This window comes from Lynx canadensis, chromosome C1, assembly GCF_007474595.2.
Source record: "Lynx canadensis isolate LIC74 chromosome C1, mLynCan4.pri.v2, whole genome shotgun sequence".
Lineage (NCBI taxonomy): Eukaryota > Metazoa > Chordata > Mammalia > Carnivora > Felidae > Lynx > Lynx canadensis.
Window position 1 is genome coordinate 154,031,444 of NC_044310.1, and position 20,499 is coordinate 154,051,942.

The following is a 20,499-nucleotide window of genomic DNA, read 5'->3' on the forward strand; positions in this document are numbered from 1 at the left end:
TAAAGGTGGAAAAGTAGGCCAAAGGGAACATGGAAAAAAATGGAGAGATACATGCAAGATCCTTGCATAGCCCAGGTTCTATAATTTTGGGTGATTATTCATCTGTTGTTTTGGATCTCTGATATTTTTTTTTCAGAAAGGATGCTGAAAAAGATGGCTGCCAAAATATTCACACAAGTGAAACAGCAAGCACAAACCAGTACCCTCCATTTCTGAGCTCGAAATTGGATATTTTCACTTAAAACATTTTGGGAGTGGGAGACTAGATTACCTCATAGACATCTACTGGATGTGGAAGACAGATCTCCATGCAAGCAAATGAATGCGTGCATGAGAATCCCCTGAATGCCAAATAAAGCTTCCTTAGTAAATATTACAGACAGATTGGTTTATATATTTTATCTCTGTATCATGTAATTGTCACAGTTACCTTTTATCCTAATGACTGTTGCTTCTCTCTCTCTCTTTCTCTCTCTCTCTTTCTCTCTCTCGTTTCCATAGCACTTTCTTATGCAAGGAGCTAAACAGTGATTAAAGGAGCAGGATGAAAAGATGGCACAGTCAGTGCTGGTACCACCAGGACCTGACAGCTTCCGCTTCTTTACCAGGGAATCCCTTGCTGCTATTGAACAACGCATTGCAGAAGAGAAAGCTAAGAGACCCAAACAAGAGCGTAAGGATGAGGATGATGAAAATGGCCCAAAGCCAAACAGTGACTTGGAAGCAGGGAAATCTCTGCCATTTATTTATGGAGACATCCCTCCAGAGATGGTGTCAGAGCCCTTGGAGGACCTGGACCCATACTATATCAATAAGAAAGTGAGTTTTTAGACACGTTGTCTTTACTTCCCCCACTTCCTAACTGGCTCTGGGCTAGTCACACAGATGTCTGGTAAAGAATGATGTGCCTCTTCCCCTCTGTCTGAAGTATCACTAGGATGCTGAGTGGGCTTGAGCATGTAATGGACCCATTATCCTACAAGTCTTTTGGAAGCACTCATCTGAACCTACATTCCCGGGACAAAACAGAACTAAAGAAGCATCATGTAGTTGATAACTGAGGAAGGGCAAAAAGTCTATTCAGCTTACGGTACAATGAATCAAAAAGTGAAAACAAGGGTTATATTATATTATATTATATTATATTAATTTCCAGGAGCAGTATCTAAATTCATTTTTACAATCTCAACCTCTAAGTAAGTTATTTTGGTCATCAGCAGGATTATGCCTTCATACCATAGACTTTGCCCTTCCCATGGCTCGCTGCAGAAGAAATAATAGTAGGTGACTTAAGTACCCCAAAAGAATCTCATCCAGGGGCGCCTGGGTGGCGCAGTCGGTTAAGCGTCCGACTTCAGCCAGGTCACGATCTCGCGGTCCGTGAGTTCGAGCCCCGCGTCAGGCTCTGGGCTGATGGCTCAGAGCCTGGAGCCTGTTTCCGATTCTGTGTCTCCCTCTCTCTCTGCCCCTCCCCCATTCATGCTCTGTCTCTCTCTGTCCCAAAAATAAATAAACGTTCAAAAAAAAAAAAAAAAAAAAAGAATCTCATCCAAAAACACACCTGGAAAACTCTGAAGTTTTCATGAAAATTGTTATCAAAATTAAGAAGTAATTAAAGCCCCATTTTCATGCTTTTTGCGAATTATAAATATGGTTTTAAAATACTGCTATCAAAACTTGATAAGGATGCTAAGAATTCCTATGGCATCGACTACATTTTTTTTTCTCTTTTAAATGCTCGGGTCACTTACCAAATTTAGGAAAGTTAATAGTGCTCAGAAAAAGCACCTATCATCGTGTTGCATGTTGATAGTGTATTACTATAGTATTTTATAATGCAAAATTTTAAATAATGGTCTCACCTTTTTCTTTAAACGTTCTTAATTTTAATATTAAGATCCTAAATTCTGCCTTATATGTTGTGTTTTCTTTTTCAGACATTTATAGTATTGAATAAAGGGAAAGCAATCTCTCGATTCAGTGCCACTCCTGCCCTGTACATTTTAACTCCCTTCAACCCCATTAGAAAACTAGCTATTAAGATTTTGGTACATTCATATCCTTTTTCAAACAGTTGCTTAATATGATTTTGTTCTTTGACTGAATTATTGAGCTGGGAATCTTTTTTTTAAATATGTGTGGTTGGCAACATGATGTGCTCTTTTTTTCTTTCCTCTTACTCAACAGTTAGCATATTGCAAATGGGATGATAGGTAAGTGAACCTGTTTTCCTCATCTTCTTGAAGTTCGCCTCTCCCCAACTTACTACATCTTTCTTCTCTACTCCTCTGTGTCCTTCTAAATTACTTGTTACATCCAAGACTTCTTCATTAATGTTGATCATGTTACAAGGCTCTCATTTTATAAGTCTTCATATTTTACAATGGTAGGCAATGGGTAACCTCCATGAGCTAATTTTCCTTACTGCTTTCACATTTGGAAACTATATACATAATCTGAATGGAACAATTTTATATCTTTTTGGTCTGAGTTGTACTACTTCCTGCTTTTTATTTCAGCACTTGAAAACTTTGAGTTAGTAAATGTTTATAATTGTAACTGTATACACACTGGCCTTTCAAATATATCTCCAAAAATTTTCCCCAACAGCATCCCACTGATCTTCTTTTTTCTTTCTTTCTTTCTTTCTTTCTTTCTTTCTTTCTTTCCTTTCCTTTCCTTTCCTTTCCTTTCCTTTCCTTTCCTTTCCTTTCCTTTTTTTCCCTTCCCTTTATTTCTTCTTTCTTTCTTTCTTTCTTTCTTTCTCCCTTTCTTTTTTTCTTTTTCTCACTTGCTGCCATGTTTTATTCAAGTCACATGTCCTGCTACAATTTTGTCTCTCCAAAGGCTTATTGTCTGTCAACCCATATACATCCTCATTTTATTCTTCATTCTCCTTATTGAAGTCACTACTTCCTAGAAATGAGATTGATGACACCTTGGTGGGAGATGGTAATATGAAGTTAAATAGAGTAGTTGTGAATGAGAGGTTTTATTTTAGGTGAGGGATAGTGGTCTGACTGATAGCCAGCCCTGAGAAAACCAAGGAAGCAAAGATTTGGAAGACTTGGGCTATGCCAGGCAGGGACTTTTACAGGAAGAACACTTAAACCTCGGGATGAGGATTGATACACATCAGGAACCAGAGGTAAGATTCCTGAAAGGGAAACTGAAATCTAAGCAGAGTCTCAGAGCAACTTTTAATGTTATTTCTTCTTTAGAAAGAGTCCATGACATGATAAGGCTTTCGATGAGAAAACTCGCTACCCCCAGTAGGCTGAGAAAATGTTTGAAATAGATAAGGTAAGGAATTCTGAAGATAGGATAAACTTGGTACAGGAAACTCGTTTCAGTTCTGGGTGGGAGGGCTGTAAATCATGTCCTGGGACTTGACTGGCAGTGTGGTAAATGATGTTTTCAAAAGCACAGCATTTTAGAATTTAGTCTCCTTTTAACATCTAGTTCAGTCCCCTTCTTCCCCTATGTCCTTTGCATAGACATCAACATATTTTAATCTGAAAAGCTTTAAGACTTAATACTTTTTTTGTGAATTATCTAAAGCAATATTTCCTTACTTCTGTTTTTCAAGAAAGAGAACCCAATGGTATGGGGGATAAAGATCTATGAGTTAGCATTAGAAATGAATAAAAAGGGGTGCCTGGGTGACTCAATCATTTAAGTGTCCAACTTCAGCTCAGGTCATGATTTCATGATTTGTGAGTTTGAGCCCCACGTTGGGCTCTACATTGGCAGTACGCAGTCTGCTTCAGATTCTCTGTCACCCTCTCTCTCTGCCCGTCCCCTGCTCATGCATTCTCTCTCTCAAAACTAAATAAATAAACATTAAAAAAAGAAAGAAATTAATAATAAAGTTACTATTAGATTTGAGTCTCCTGAATTATAAGCCATGGTCTATTATTATGCTTTGGGTATTTGTAATCTTTGCACTAAATAAACCTTTCCATAAATTATTTATTATATTTTTAAATAACTATATGCCCTTTATATAAACATTTTTATATGAAATTATGTGAAAACTCAAACTTATGTCTAATGCTGTGTTAAAACTAGATACTGGGAGAATAAGTGTTGAATAAATAAGTGACTCATGAAGCAGAGGTTGGAGAATTATATGCAAAACAAGTAACAAAATGGAGGGTTTGAATAGATGAGAAAAAATTGATTTTGTCCTGAACCTGAGTGAGGAGACAGAATTAAGAAAGCCCAATATTAAAGAAAAAAAATCAGTTTTTGTTTTAACCATTTTGTGTGGAGATCATGTATTTCTTCGAAAATGTCATGAAAGCCATCATCTAACTCCAAAAACTTCTATGAAGTTAGGGAACCCATGAGTCCTAATTTAAGACCCTTTGAGAAAAGAGACTCCTGGTGGTAGAGGACAAGGGCAGTTATAGAAGTTTCAATCAGGAAAAAGAAAAAAGAAAGAAAGAAATTTCAATCAGAGAATCTGGGCATTGAGGACATAGATTATAGTGGGGGCTCTCTGGCTCTCTGGGAATCAAGACACAACTTGAATTTGAGGGTTTGCACCGGCTTCCTTGAAGAAACAAAACCCCAGGGCAGAGTTGTTCAGAGGACTGCAGTGATGTGAATTGCAATGTGAAGGTAGCCAGGTAAATTTATGAGATTTGCTAAAGTGAACGATAAGAAGCTTATAAATGGCTGATAAGCCACAAATGTCTTCCAATGTAGAAAAAGGTAGACTCTTTAAAATCTCTAATTACCTGAATAAAAATACTATATTTCACATATCTCATCTTGGAGTACAGACAGAAGAAAAGAAAAGGCAAGTGTACTAATAGTCTAAGATAAGTTCTTCAGTCTTTTGATGACAGTGACATACTTGATAGGAAAGCCTAGTAACCTTTGATGTATATAATACTGTAGCGTTTGCAAGTGATTCGGTTAGTGATTTTGTCTTTTATTCTTCACAACAGAAGCCCTCTGCTCAAATCCTGGTTTTCTGACTTCAAGCACATGCCTTTTGCTGTAAGGTAAAAATGCTTGGAGATGGTGATGGTGGGTTTGGGCACAGTTAAGAGGTCATTTGTGTATTTATTATCATTAACTTCTAAACAAGAAAGTGCCCATTCACAATAAAGAAAATTGTATTTTGAGCCTAGACTAATATCTCTATTTCCGAAGAAAATCCTGTCTTGTTTCTTAAAGAGCTGTTATCTTCATTAGAAGCTGTTGCATATCAAATTAGCTTTGTTTCTTGACTTTGGCAGAATGAGAAGTTATGCTTACTATATTTGCGCCAGGGTGTATTTTGAAAACTGAAAATGCTTTTGATATGCCTAATATCTTGTTTTGATAGTTAAATAAAATATGGTTATAGTTTCTAGATCATAAACACATTTTAAAAAATCCATATTCCTAAAATTCTTGTCAGAAATGTGTTTCATGTTAGTTTTTATTATTTTAGCTACGTATGCTTATTCCCTTTTATTTTTCATTTGTTACTCATTTGTTTGTTCATTTGAAAATATTTTTTAAGTACCTACTATATGGCAGGTGTTCTTCTGGCATTGGGATGCAATACTGAACAAAACCAAGTTCCTGCATTAGTGTAGCTACATTTGTGTATATGTGTGTGTTTGAGAGCTAGATCATATGTCAGCTAGTGATAAGTGATATTAAGAAAAATAAAGCTGTATAAAAACAGAAGAATGGTAAGGTACTGTTTTAGATCCTATGACCAGGGAAGTCCTCTCTAAAAATAGAGCATCTGAGTAGAGATTCAAAGGAAGGGAGACAGTGAGAAATGGAAATGTAGGGGAAAGGTAAGTGTAAGGAGAATAGCAAATATGAAGGCCAAGTATGAAGATAGAAATGCACCTGGTATGTTCAAGAATCATCAAGGAGTCCAGAGTGGCTGGGACAGAGTGGGAAAGGCAGGGTGTAGTAGGAGACGAAGTCAGTGTGAGTGGAGGGCAGGAGCTGCAGCTGTAGAACATGATGAGAACACCAACTTCACTTTGAAGGAGATGCAGAGTGATGGCTGAAGGATTTCCAGCAGAAGAATATCATGATCTGACTCACATTTTATAAATACCACTCTAGCTGCCGCATGGAGAACAGACTACGTGGAGGGAAAGAAGACAGATCGGGGGCCTCCTGCCATGATGAAGGCAAGGGATGCCGGTGGCTTAGTCTATGGTAGAAACCATGAGGGTGGCAGAATGGCATCAAACTTGGATGTGTTTTTCAGAAGGGCTAACAGGATTTTCTGAGCAGTTGGATTAGATTGGAATATATTTTTGAGATGGCTATTAGTCAGTGGAGGAGTTGAGTACATAGATGGATATGTAAGTCTGGAGTTCAGAAGAGGGCTGGGCCGGAGATAAAACTGCAGGAGACAGCAGTATTCAGATGGTATGTAAAGTCATGCCAGCGACCTGTGACACTCCAAATCACACAGCTAGTGTAGACTGCTGGTGATTCACACAGAGTAAGAAAATGAGAAATAGCTGTCGGTATCAGAATACCTGGATTCAGACCCCGCCTCTGAAATTTACCTATTGCTTTATGACCTTGGGCCAAGTTATTACAACTGTTTTGAATCTCAGTTTCTCAATTTATAAAATTGTAGTCAAAATTCATACATTAATGCTAATAAAATATATGATAAGTACCTGGCCTCATGACGAGCACATAGTAGGTACTTGATGTGTGGTTGCTATGATAGCTATTTTGGTTGCAGTAGCTACCATCCAAGCAGTAACTACTGCAAGATTAGTAAAGGAAAACTCTCATACTGCCGAAAGAATTCCAAAGAATACTGTATAAATCACTACTCGCTCCCAGCTTCATTTTGCAAACAAAATGTTCATATAGCACCAGAGTTTGGAGCTGTAAGTGACTAAAACACAATCTGATTGGTTTCAACCTTCTCATTTTGCAGACAATTTAATTGAGTCCCCAGGCACATTTGCTCCCTTTCTAAGCCTATATTTTATATCAGTGGCAGAGCTAAAACTTCAGACCAGGTCTTCTGACTCTCAGCCGGGTGCCCTTTGCATTTTCCACCTAACAGAAGACTCTCAGGTATAACGTACTAGATTCATTGCCAATATTGCTGTCTGTATGCATTTCAAAGGTTATTCTCAGTGGCTAATTCATTAACTAAAAAGTAGACTTTTCAGCTCATTCAAAAATTATATGCTATTTATGTAGAAATAAAAAATGTTATGGTTTTCCATGCAAAGAACTAGGTAGGTCTGTAGGAGAGGAGGGGAGGAAACTTATGATTTCCATTTCCCCTGCTTGTGATGCTCAAAAGTTACCACCCATTATCACATAGTTAAGGAGATGGTTAATCATAGAATGAAACAAATCAAGAGTTAAAAGTATATATGTGACATTTTGTCAATATTTCTGCTGGGCTAGAAATATGCACTGATATGTAGAAAGAGGCCTCTCCTACTCTGCTCTGAATTTTCCACTTTTATGTTAAAAAAAAAGAAAACAAAACTCTGACATCAAATTGCTTTCTCCCTCTAGTTTAGAGTTAAACATTCCTCTGCAACTTCTCCAGATATTATATAACATTATAAAGTCCCTGAACAGACTCACAAACTATGTCTTTCCCTTCTTTAAGAATAACAACAACAACAACAACAACAAAAAGCAAAAAAAAATGGGTCGCCTGGGTGGCTCAGTCAGTTAAGCATCCGACTTCAGCTCAGGTCATGATCCCACTGCTCATGGGTTTGAGCCCCACATCTGGCTCTATGCTTGCAGCTTGGAGCCTGGGCCCTGCTTCAGATTCTGTCTCTGTGTCTCTGCCCCTCCCCCTCCCTCACGCGCGCTCTCTCTCTCTCTCGGTCTCTCTTTCTCTCTCTCTTTCTCAAATATCAATTTAAAAAAAACACTAAAAGAGGAATAATAAAATGATTTAATAAAAAATGATTACTAGTAATAAAAATAATTGTATCTTCTAAGGGAATTTTTTTTTTAATTTTTTTTCAACGTTTATTTATTTTTGGGACAGAGAGAGACAGAGCATGAACAGGGGAGGGGCAGAGAGAGAGGGAGACACAGAATCGGAAACAGGCTCCAGGCTCTGAGCCATCAGCCCAGAGCCTGACGCGGGGCTCGAACTCATGGACCGCGAGATCGTGACCTGGCTGAAGTCGGACGCTTAACCGACTGCGCCACCCAGGCGCCCCTTTTTTTTTTTTCTTTTTAAATTTTTTTTTTCAACGTTTATTTATTTTTGGGACAGAGTCTAAGGGAATTATTAAGACTATATTTGTGTAAGAAAACTGATCTTCACAGAATTAACTTGCTGGAACCCATGTGGTTGGTAAAGGAAGCATCTGGTCCATCTTTCATTGCTTTAAAGCTCATGTTACTCCATCCTATCTACACGGAACTGAGGGTAGCGATGTCAATATTTTAAATATTCAGGTTCCATGTCAAAGGCTACATAAACCATCTTCAGTAGAGACTTGAAGTTTCATTTAATCATATACACACAAAAAATATTTTACATGTGCCAACTGACAGGTTAATATCAATCAAATCAAAGGTTAACTCATTTTCATCAAGGTATAAATAAATTAATAGAGGGGCGCCTGGGTGGCTCAGTCAGTTAAGCATCTGACTTGAGCTCAGATCATGATCTTGAGGTTCATTCATGAGATCCATCCCCGCATCGGGCTCTGTGCTGACAGCTAGGAGCCTGGAGCCTGCTTCAGATTCTGTGTCCCCCTCTCTCTTTGCCCCTCCCACGCTCATGCTCTGTCTCTCTCTCTCTGTCAAAAATAAATAAACGTTAAAAAAATTTTTTTAAATAATAAATTAATAGATGTAAAAGTTCCTTTTTTCCTGAAATTATATAAGGTTAGTCTGCTTCCATTTTATTTTATATTTCAAAGCTCTTAAGGAAATATTGTTTTGGGATACATTATTGTTTTGAAAAATATACTCTAGTTGATGTCTTGGCCTGTATATTTAGAAAATAATACAGGGGCGCCTGGGTGGCTCAGTCGGTTGAGCGTCCGACTTCAGCTCAGGTCACTATCTTGCGGTCTGTGAGTTCGAGCCCCGCGTCGGGCTCTGGGTTGACGGTTCGGAGCCTGGAGCCTGCTTCTGATTCTGTGTCTCCCTCTCTCTCTGCCCCTCCCCCGTTCATGCTCTGTCTCTCTCTGTCTCAAAAATAAATAAACGTAATAAAAAAAATTAGAAAATAATACAAGATTTACAGGTTTTATTACTAGTTCTTGCCCCTTGAAAGCCCCCTTGATGTGGAGTTTCTATACTTTTTCAATGTGTGGTATCACCAATGCAAAACCCATACCTACATTTTTTTCGTATCTGTATATTTATTATGATTATCTGAAACCCTACAAAAAGTCACTCACCAAATTCCAAGAATTTTAAAAGTATGTGACTGATAAAATTAGTCCACAGTGATTTTTTAAAATTGATGAATTATGACACACCCTATTTAGAGATACCTATTAAATCAAAAGCAGAAAACCTAAATCTAGTTATCTTTTATTTTGTTTTAAAAGCAAAATAGTTTACGGGGCGCCTGGGTGGCTTGGTCGGTTAAGCGTCCGACTTCGGCTCAGGTCACGATCTCACGGTCCATGAGTTCGAGCCCCGCGTCGGGCTCTGTGCTGACAGCTCAGAGCCTGGAGCCTGTTTCAGATTCTGTGTCTCCCTCTCTCTCTGCCCCTCCCCTGTTCATGCTCTGTCTCTCCCTGTCTCAAAAATAAATAAACGTTAAAAAAAAATTTTTTTAAGCAAAATAGTTTTATTTACTTTCCTTTCCTTAGTATCTCTCAGGATCTCTAACTTAAATGTATTTTTTATTATTAAAAGGATAGGTAATGTGGAAAATTCCTGTTTGAGTATAAATGCTTTATCAATTGTGACTTATGGGACAATAATCATTTCTATTATTTGTTAATATTGAAATATATATTTTACTTCATTACTTAACTAAATTCTACCATTTTAAAGAGTAAATAGGGGCACCTGGGTGGCTCACCCATTTAAGCATCTGACTCTTGGTTTTGGCTCAGGTCATAATCTCATGGTTCATGGGTTCGAGCCCCACACTGGACTTTGCACTGGCAGTGAGGATCCTGCTTGGGATTCCCTCTCTCTCTCCCTCTCTGCCCCTCCCTCACTCATTCACGCTTTCTCTCTCAATAAATAAATAAACTTAACAAAAAAAGTGAATCTTGCTTAGCTTAAAAAAAAGGGTACATATTTTTTAAGGGTCATAAAACCATGGCTCAGGTTATTATGTGACATAAATACCACAAGGCTGTTAATTTCTACCTTATGTTTGCCTTCTGTCCTCTCTTTCAAAAAACAAAATGTAGAGACTTTTGTACTCAATGTATTTGTTTTTTTGTTTTTTTCAACGTTTATTTCTGGGACAGAGAGAGACAGAGCATGAACGGGGGAGGGGCAGAGAGAGGGAGACACAGAATCGGAAACAGGCTCCAGGCTCTGAGCCATCAGCCCAGAGCCCGACGCGGGGCTCGAACTCACAGACCGCGAGATCGTGACCTGGCTGAAGTCGGACGCTTAACCGACTGCGCCACCCAGGCGCCCCTGTACTCAATATATTTGAAGACAGATTTCATGCTGTATTTTTACCCCATGTCAATCAATACATCATCGAAAATCATTAGAAAGGAAAACTGTTATTCCGTTTAGTAATAAATGAGTTGCAAAATTTATTTCATTCAATAGTCAACTGACTGTGCAAAATGGCAAGCATATAGTGGCGAACAGTACAGACATGGTATCTGCCCTCCCCAAACTGACAATGTAGTAGAAGAAAAGACCAGCATTAAAATTAGTCATTGCAAGACTAGTAAAAGATGCTGCAGGGATATACAACTGGTAACCTAAACAGGTGAGGTACTATGGTGAATAAATTTCTACCAAAAATCATTTTTAAAATGAGTACTGAAGAACAAGTATGAGTTGGCTATAGTGCGGGAGAGAACATTTCCTGGCAGAAGAGGTGGCGTTTGCAAAGACCCTTCTTTGAGAATGAGAATATTTCATTAGATGATCTAAAACAATTACAGTAATACAGGACTGGGCAGAGTGAAATCAAGAGTAAAGAATACAGGGGCACCTGGGTAGCTCAGTCAGTTAAGCGTCCAACTCTCGATTTCGGCTCCGGTCATGATCTCACCATTTGTGAGATCAAGCCTCGTGTCCGGCTCTTGGCTGACAGGCAGGACCAGCTTGGGATTCTGTCTCTCCCTCTTTCTCTGCCCCTCCCCAATGTGCATGTGCACAGGCTTTCTCTCTCCCTCAAAATAAATAAACATTTTTTAAAAAGAGTAAAGAATACAAAATTAGAGGAATAGACAAGGGCTGGACCTTCTAGAACCTAGACTGTGTTAAAACATTTGATCATCATCCCAAGAATAGTGGAAAGCTATTAAAATTATCTGAATTGCAATTACATGGGTCATTTTGGCACAGTATGCAGGATGGATTGAAAGGAACTAGTTTGGAGGAAACTGCAGTAATCTCAGTCACACTTGGTGGGCACTTGACTTTGTAGTGATGTGGGGATGCAAAAGTGCACTGAATTCAGTGAAAGCAGATAGAGTTGATGGTACTTGGTGCTAAATTGGATGTAGAGGTCTAGGGAGAGAGAAGAATCCAAGATTGTTTCTAGGTTCTGGCTAGATCATGGGATATTTTATAAGATGCAGGGAATCAAAGGTGCAGTCCTGGGTGGGATGGTGGAGGGGGAAAGGCACTATGAAAAGATATTTTTAGTCCAGTTTTAGAACCCAAAATCTTGTAAATGATTTTGAAATATTAATGAGATATGCAGTGCGGATGTCATTTGAACACTTGGTTGTGTAGAGTTCAGAAGAAAGGCCTAAACTGGAGAGAAACAGTTGAGACGGTGTGTACATAAATGGCCCTTGAAGCTCTGTGGGTTGATGAACTCTACTAGGATGAATAAAGGAGAGGGGAAAAATGGCCGAGATACCGTCTCCTTTTCAAAAGGAAATTGCAACATTTCAAAGGATACAAAGAAATTGTTGCCCTTGAGGCCTAAGGAAACCAGAGGATTAGGACCTCATGAAAGAGAAGGGAAGAAAACATGAAAAAGGTAAGAATCTTCCTTGCTGAATACTGCTGAGAGAGCAAATCAAATAAGAACTCAAAATTGCCCTTTTGTTTTTAGTGGCAAAACATGCAGAGTCTGCCATCGTTAGAAAGAAAAGCTAGTCAGCTAAGAATGGTATGGATGCATGAGGGGGAAAAAAGATAAACTGCTTTTTCAAGAAGTTTGGCTGTGAAATCCAGAAAAGTTAAGGCGGTAAGTAGTTAAAAAAGATTTGGGATTACAAGAAAGTCTGCCCTCCCCCAAGACAAGAGAGGCTCAAGCAAGTTTATGTTGATCAGAAGCCCCTACTAGTGTGGGAGATAATGAAGGTAAGAGAAAAGATGAGAGATTTCTGAAGCATCCTGGAAAGGAAGATGTCCAGAGTATGAGTGGAGGGAATTGAAAACATTCCCTGTTGAAACAGGAAGGAAGAAAGGATAAGTCCAAAAACCTCCAGAGTTTATCAACTCAGGGGTGGAAAGTAGAGATATGGCAGTCTATCTTTTTTTTTCAGTGAAGTCAGAGATAAGGACATCAGCTTCAGGTGGGGAGGGAAGGAAGAGGGTTGGAGGTCAGAGGGGATTGGAGAATGTTTGAATTGGAGAATGAATGAAATGAAATTGTCTTTGCAGAGGGTAGGAGATGGAGCTAAGTGGAGAAATGCAGGACTGTGTAGAGGACTGTTGAGGTTCAGAATCATGCATTTAGAATGGTGCCGATCTGCCAAAGGGAGTTATTTTCTCTAGTAGAACCTTGCAGGCCAGCAGACACAGAAGGTCTTCTGGCTGTATATACTAATAGCGAATCATCTTCAATTTTATCTTATTTTTTGTTTATTTTTAGCAATTAAGGAAAAATAGGTTTCTTCGAGATGGTGTTTCTTAGTGTTCTCTAGGTTGTAGTGCCCTCACGTGGCTGATCGACATCGTTCACTTAGGACTGTTTGCATGTGGATGCATTTGAACAAGCTGAGAATTAAGCATGCGCCTTATATCACTGTTAGTAAAAGCAAAACATGAATTCTTGCTTTGACTAAAGGCAGTTGTAGGTGCAAAGAAACTTCCATTATAGATTAATGCAACATTGACTACTCATTGGCGCATTTTACTGCACTTAAAATCATGTTACTATTTTGTTATGTGTCAGTAATGTGAAAATGTGTAATAAAAATTACAAGTAATTAGGGTTACGAACAGCATTTATTCAATCTCGGGGATTTTTATCACTGTGTTTAAGTTTACATCAATAAAGGCTGTTGCTTTGCATAATTACAACTGAATCTTTCTTGTGCTTTTTATTATATATGAAAGTCATTTTAATTGATTACTGAATATTTTCGCATAGTTTTTGTTGTTGTTTTTCAGTGTAAAGGAAAGTGAAAGGCATTGGCTATGTCTACAAAGGCCAAGTGGGTACAGTGACACAAACCGGATGTTATAAGTAGTGTTCTCTATGATTCAGGAAGTTAGGAAAGTAATTTATTGAGCACATTAAGTGTAGGAGCTTTTGCATATTTTAACTAATCCTCATAGCAATCCTGTGAAATGGTTATTTTTTCTCACTTTTATAGAGAATTGAACCAACTATTAGGTTCAATAAGTCATTTGGCCACAATTACAAACCCAAGAAATGCCATCACTAATACCAGCCACCTTTTCTTACTGTTCAGAATTTTATGAGCACTTATACCCTCCACTCAGAAAGGATCTTATTAAAGGCATTCTGCCAACATGATCCTTTTAATGGAATTATAATGCATTTAATTCATCACTTAAATTCTTTTGTTGCATTTTTGTCAGGATTTACAGACATGCTGAACTTGCAGTTCAGTTGTTGAGTCTGTCATTTAAAAAAACTTAAGGGGCGCCTGGGTGGCGCAGTCGGTTAAGCGTCCGACTTCAGCCAGGTCACGATTTCGCGGTCCGTGAGTTCGAGCCCCGCGTCAGACTCTGGGCTGATGGCTCAGAGCCCGGAGCCTGTTTCTGATTCTGTGTCTCCCTCTCCCTCTGCCCCTCCCCCGTTCATGCTCTGTCTCTCTCTGTCCCAAAAATAAATAAACGTTGAAAAAAATTTAAAAAAAACTTAAATTGATAAATTATTTACCGGTGAACCCAAATCTTTATTCTCAATTATTAAAAACACCTAAATGGCCTCAAAATAGTTGATGACTTGGCCTGACATGGCCTAAATATGTGGTTGTTGAATTACAGAAATGGAAAAGATGAACTGAAGAATAAAATAATAAGAGCATAAAAGTTCTAAACTTCATGGTGTAAAAGGCAAGGCGGGGCATAAGAGTGAGATTTCCCATTGATCTTTGTCTTCCTTGACAATACTCTTCTACTTTATTCAATGTGCTCATTATGTGCACCATTCTTACCAACTGTGTATTTATGACCATGAGTAACCCTCCAGACTGGACAAAGAATGTGGAGTAAGTAGAAAATAAAAAATATTTTTCAGTATTGTCAACCCTTGTATTTTAAATTACTATCTTGAGACCCCATCATTTTCTTTAGCAAATCATACTAGCTACTCCTAACCAGACAAGTTTAAACAATGATTCAAAGTTCATTTCAACAACGACTTTCCCATAGGGCAAAGCTTACAGTGGCTCATTCATTAGCTCAAATTACTGCACTTGTTCAACTGCCAATATTTGCAGCCCTTTATCTTCCTTGTGAGTCTCATACCCTTCTGAATGTCATCAGTGATTACTAATATCCAATGGTAAAAATTATGCCTAGTTTGTATGTTCTTTTTGTCATGGCTATCACTTTTCTATGTTTTATCAGTATATATGTCATGGCTCTAAATGATGCATATTTTATGAAATGCAGTGCTTCATTTGGGGGTTAATACCTATTTGCTTAAATCAGACTCAAAGCTAGAGTATTTCAGGTACCGTCCTATAGAACCATATTATTTGGGGAAGAAAAGAAGCATATTATTTGGGCCCTCAAATTAGTTCATGTAGCAAATACAATACTTATTTACTTATAGTCAATGAGAATGTCTCTCAGAATGTAATGTTTCTTTTGCCTTAAACTCTACTTAAGCTTCTTACATCATTGGGAGACTAGTATAGACCCATCTGAAAGCTTCTAATTTTTTTTTGTTAAGTTTCCTTTAAAACATATACATGTAAATTACATACTAGATCTTTAATGTGGGCTTGGCTATTTCCTCTCAGGTACACCTTTACAGGAATTTATACTTTTGAATCACTTATAAAAATACTTGCAAGGGGCTTTTGTTTAGAAGATTTCACATTTCTGCGGGATCCATGGAATTGGTTGGATTTCACAGTCATTACTTTTGCGTAAGTATCTTAATACATTTTCCATCCTGGAATAATAAATCACTGATGGGAGCCCATGCTGTATTTCTCCTTGGTGGCTTCCATTGACAGATCAAGCATTTTTCTTAGTTATCATGGGAATTTAGAATATTTTTCTTCTAATCAATTATGCACTTTGGAGAAATTAGGAATCTAGTAGTAAATTATCTAACTTTTGATTCAGTTTGCACTGTAGAGTAATAAAATTTCCGAAGTAACATAGACTATGATTGAAGACAACACCCTTTTTCTCTTAATTGGGAAATCTGATGCCAACACTCATTGAAGTTGAAAAGGTCTTGATGAAAGACCAACATAGACTTAGATTTCCCTAAATTCTGAATAACTCTGATTTAATTCTACAGGTATGTAACAGAATTTGTAAACCTAGGCAATGTTTCAGCTCTTCGAACTTTCAGAGTCTTGAGAGCTTTGAAAACTATTTCTGTAATTCCAGGTAAGAAGAAACTGGTATAAGGTGGTAGGCCCCTTATATCTCCAACTGTTTCTTGTGTTTTGTTATTGTGTTGTGTGTGAACTCCCTATTACAGATATGTGACAGAGTTTGTGGACCTGGGCAATGTCTCAGCGTTGAGAACATTCAGAGTTCTCCGAGCACTGAAAACAATTTCAGTCATTCCAGGTGAGAGCTAGGTTAAACACCGAGGCTGACTTTAGCTGCATTGGCACTACAATCACAGCTTTTGTGCATAGCCTTTTGTTGTCAGATGTTGCAAATCAATATGTAAAAACGCAAGAATCAGGACATCATATTTTGGATGGATTTGATTCTTTGCTTTTTTACTTCTTGCTTTCTTTAAGACCGTTCTAAATCAGCCTTTGAGTTTAACAAGGTTTTGCATGAGGCATTTGCAGTAACAGGCTACATGGTTTGCATCCCGTAACGTCAAGCTTTCCGCATAGAAGCTAAACTATGAGGCATTCAGACTCATGCAAATTTGACCATTTAGGTCCAAAACTGGTGATTACCTTATCTGCAGATAAATGAAGGAGTGAGAGATAGCATGAGTGCTGCATGGGGCTCAGTTTTCAGATGTCTTCCTTTTTTAACCCATATTCCAGCTTGCAGAATTCACAAATATGTAACCTCATAATCCATTGACTTCATGATTTCTTACTACTCTATTCATATAGATTTTTCTAAAATCAATAAGAGGTTAGGGAGTAAGACATCTGCAAATAAAAGCAAAATATTTACACAAGGTTGGTGTTTAAGCATGAATAATAAAATCATTTCTTTTGCTCTGAGGGGTATTTGGAAATACACTTTTGGTTCATTTCCATTCACGGTTTTCTAATGGACATACAAGTTCTGCTTTCATTCATTTTCACCAGCTAGCAGGCTTTTCATGAAAATCTTATTCAATCACAAACATTAAACTAATGTTGTTGGCATTCTGCATGACATTTTTATTTTCCAGGACAAGCTCATGATGTTTTTGTCGGTAAAGTAGCTATTGAATAGTATATTTAAATTCCTCCCTTTGATTTTATTCATAGGCCTGAAGACCATTGTAGGGGCCCTGATCCAGTCAGTGAAGAAGCTCTCTGATGTAATGATTCTGACCGTGTTCTGTCTGAGCGTGTTTGCACTAATAGGACTACAGCTGTTTATGGGCAACCTGCGGAATAAATGTTTGCAATGGCCCCCAGATAATTCATCCTTTGAAATAAACATCACTTCCTTCTTTAATAACTCATTGGATGGGAATGGTACCACTTTCAATAGGACAGTGAGCATGTTTAACTGGGATGAATACATTGAGGATAAAAGTAAGATATACTTTTAACCATTAAGTTGTTTAGTCCTTTAAATATTAAAAAATACATATAGTAGAAATTGTCTCCATTTTAATGTAAACCAAATGGCTTCACCAATTTAGATAACATATGCAATACAGAAATCAAATGATATTTATGATATGATATGATAATGATATTTTACTGCTTTTTTAAACCCTTACCTATCTTATCAATCAGTATGATCAAAGTTACCACTCGAAAATGTATCTTTTCCTAAACCAGTGTGGAAAGCAATACAATTTTATGTTGCATAAACAAAAAAAAATATTGGCTAGGCATTAATCAGGAGTTTTCAGTCACGTAGTAAATAAACCAGTAGTTTGAACTATTCAGTGTATTGTGCCTAAGTGCATTGTTAAGAAGACTGGGGAAAAATAATCTGGCCCTATTCAGTTGACTCATTATATGTATTGCGTGCATATGATATGCCTGAAAATAGAGAAGTCACTCACCGAGATGAAAATCTAAATTTTTGTACTCATCAGAAATTTAAGCAACCCCAATCCAGCCATTCGCTTATTGATAATAGGAAAGCATAAACTCACACCCAACTTCTGTTATTCCAATTTATCCTTTTGGTGTCAGTCATTGTTTTAGAGTTGTTTATCAGTATAGTTTGATTATATTTAGGGATGGACATCAGAATAAACATACAATATCATATACTTCAATATAATTTCTTATCATTGAAGCCAGCCTCTCTGTCATTTGGATGTCCAAGTCCCTCCCTCTCCATATACAATTAGCTAGCCAACTTCCATTTGTCCTTAGATTATCACTATTCCACTGGGATACTTGTTCTAAGGTATCCTTCATGGTTTTTAGAACCATGTGAAATTTTATCCTTTCCCAAATTATATTCATCTTTTAAGAGTAAATATTCTTATGAAGATTTCTATCACAGAAGTTAAGATTCATTGGATAAATAAAAAATTTTAAATATTATTTATGGGGTTTCCTATTTATTAATATTATAATAACAGCACAATAACAATATTTGCACATAAATCTTTTCTCTTTTCCTGATTGTTTTCTTCAGATAAACTTCTATTAATAGAATATTGGGAAAGGGGGAGGGCAGGGAAAGGCAGTGTCAAAGGGTATAACCAGATTAAGGCTATGGAGACAGAGTGTCAAATTGCTCTCAGAAGAGATCATACCACTGTAAACTCCTTACACAGTGGTCACCTTACTGAACTCCCCTTAATATTGACTGTGACTGTATTTTAAAACCCTTTGGTAGCAAGAAAAGTGTATCTTCTTGTTCCTTAATTTTAATTGCAGTAGAATTTTTAAACTATGTTTATTAGTATCATTAGCAAGTTATATATTTCATAAAATGTGAATTATCTGTTGATTTTTTTACTCAGTTCATCAAGTGATAGTATATTTTGGAGAATTCACATGAATTCTTTCATTTATCAAGCACATTAGCATTTTGTCTTCTTTGGCAAATATAGTTTCTTTTTCATCTTATTACTTGTTTTTGATATTTAAGTGATTTTCACTTCTAGCAATATAGTCATCAAATTTGTTTTCAGTTTTCTCTACTTAAGTTTGGAAAATGCTTCTTAGTTCAGAGATCGTAAACTATTCATTTAGATATTCTGCATGTAAAGCAGCCCCCCATATATTCTACATAAAAAAACACTTACAAAGCTTATATATTAAATTAATGGACTTGTTTTTAAATCTTCAATCTTTAAAAATCTGGAAATATTTTTTGGTACATATTATGAGGTGAAGTCTAAAACGTTTTACAAAACTATGACCCAGGTTTCCCTGCATAATATGTTAGGGTATTCCTTCAACATAGGCTTTAAGTAGTCCTAAATACAATAAATTTTTTGTGGGGTACATGTATGTGTTTTAATGTTTCTGTGTTGGTGTGCTTTTGTATGAGAATATGTAAATATGTATGTTTATGTATGTGCATGTTTTATAAGATCATCTTTGCAAATTATTGAGGTTATATATAGGTATTCCCTAAGAATAGAAATTAGATAGGAGCACCTGGGTGGCTCAGTCGGCTGAGTGTCCCACTTTGGCTCAGGTCATGATCTTGCAGTTCATGAGTTCGAGCCCTGCATGGGGCTTGCTCAAGCTTTCAGGGCATAACCCGCTTCAGATGTTCTGTTCCCACCCCCCCCCCCGCCTTGTCCCTTCCCTGCTTGCACTCTCTCTCTCAAAAATAAATAAACATTTTAATTTTTTTAAAAAAAGAATAGAAATTAGATATACTTAGAAAATTATATATCTTCAAAGAAACAAGTTTATTCTGTTCCTTTGAAAGACAGTAATCATGCCAAAATCCAAAACACAATACTTATATAGAGCATCATAGAAAGAAAAAACACCTAAGCCACTTTTCACAGGAAATTAACTTAAAACTGGGAGGAAAAAAAAATGTCTGAATCTATTTCGAGTCCAGGAAAAAAAGTACTTATAAAGTAAAATTTTACTTGCATGGAAGCACTTTAGAACAACAAGGCATCCCTTTCTCTCACTTTTTGTGCCAACCAGCCTTAATTTGGCAACTCTTTTTTTTTTTTTTAGCCATCCCAAGCAATTTGAGTTTATATTTGCAATAAATGCTGATATGAGAATATTATATAGTTATTCATTCCCCCAGCCCCAAATTATTTTTAAACATTTTCTAAACATTTATTTAATTGAAGACTTTGTATTTTGGTATTTGTTTAGTATTCAGTTATTATTGAAATATTTTCATTCAGCCCATATACATATTTATTATTTTATCCATTTCATTATGGTTGAAAAAATTGTAAGGTTTATTACCTAAACACAATGGCTGAAGTGTTTTGAGGGCTTTTTTAATGATTCTTTCAATTCCTCCCTCTTTAAATAGGTCACTTTTATTTTTTGGAAGGGCAAAATGACGCTCTGCTTTGTGGCAACAGCTCGGATGCAGGGTAAGTGATGTTTCGTATTGAGTTTCAGTCCACACTGCTCCATCAGCCTCAATAACTCGCCACCTCCCACCCACCCAGCCCTCGCTCACTCCTCATTCAGGGCCCTCCATAAATTCTACTTCACGCTGATTCTCAAAATAGCTGAAATAAGTGTGGATTCTCACCTCCTTCACACACTCATATGCGGCAATTATTTTTCCATACTAGGTCACAGCTAATCTTCCAAATTAGTTAAATGGAAAATTGAAAAAGCAGTACATATGTAT

At 37.1% G+C, this 20,499-nt stretch overlaps 1 protein-coding gene across 2 annotated transcripts in view; it reads left to right on the top strand.

The window, feature by feature from the left end:
* The window catches only part of LOC115521604 (sodium channel protein type 2 subunit alpha), a 139,642-nt gene that overhangs the window by 52,439 nt on the left and 66,704 nt on the right, over positions 1-20,499 (top strand). Inside the window, exons 2-8 of one of the 2 annotated variants that reach the window (XM_030326916.2) lie at positions 502-819; positions 1,938-2,056; positions 14,481-14,570; positions 15,330-15,458; positions 16,028-16,119; positions 16,998-17,270; positions 20,170-20,233. In XM_030326916.2, the coding sequence (XP_030182776.1) occupies positions 553-819; positions 1,938-2,056; positions 14,481-14,570; positions 15,330-15,458; positions 16,028-16,119; positions 16,998-17,270; positions 20,170-20,233 (1,034 nt within the window). In that variant the 5' untranslated portion in view covers positions 502-552. Of the gene's footprint in view, positions 1-501; positions 820-1,937; positions 2,057-14,480; positions 14,571-15,329; positions 15,459-15,841; positions 15,934-16,027; positions 16,120-16,997; positions 17,271-20,169; positions 20,234-20,499 lie in introns of those variants that run through there. The other variant, XM_032594424.1, reaches the window with a different exon arrangement.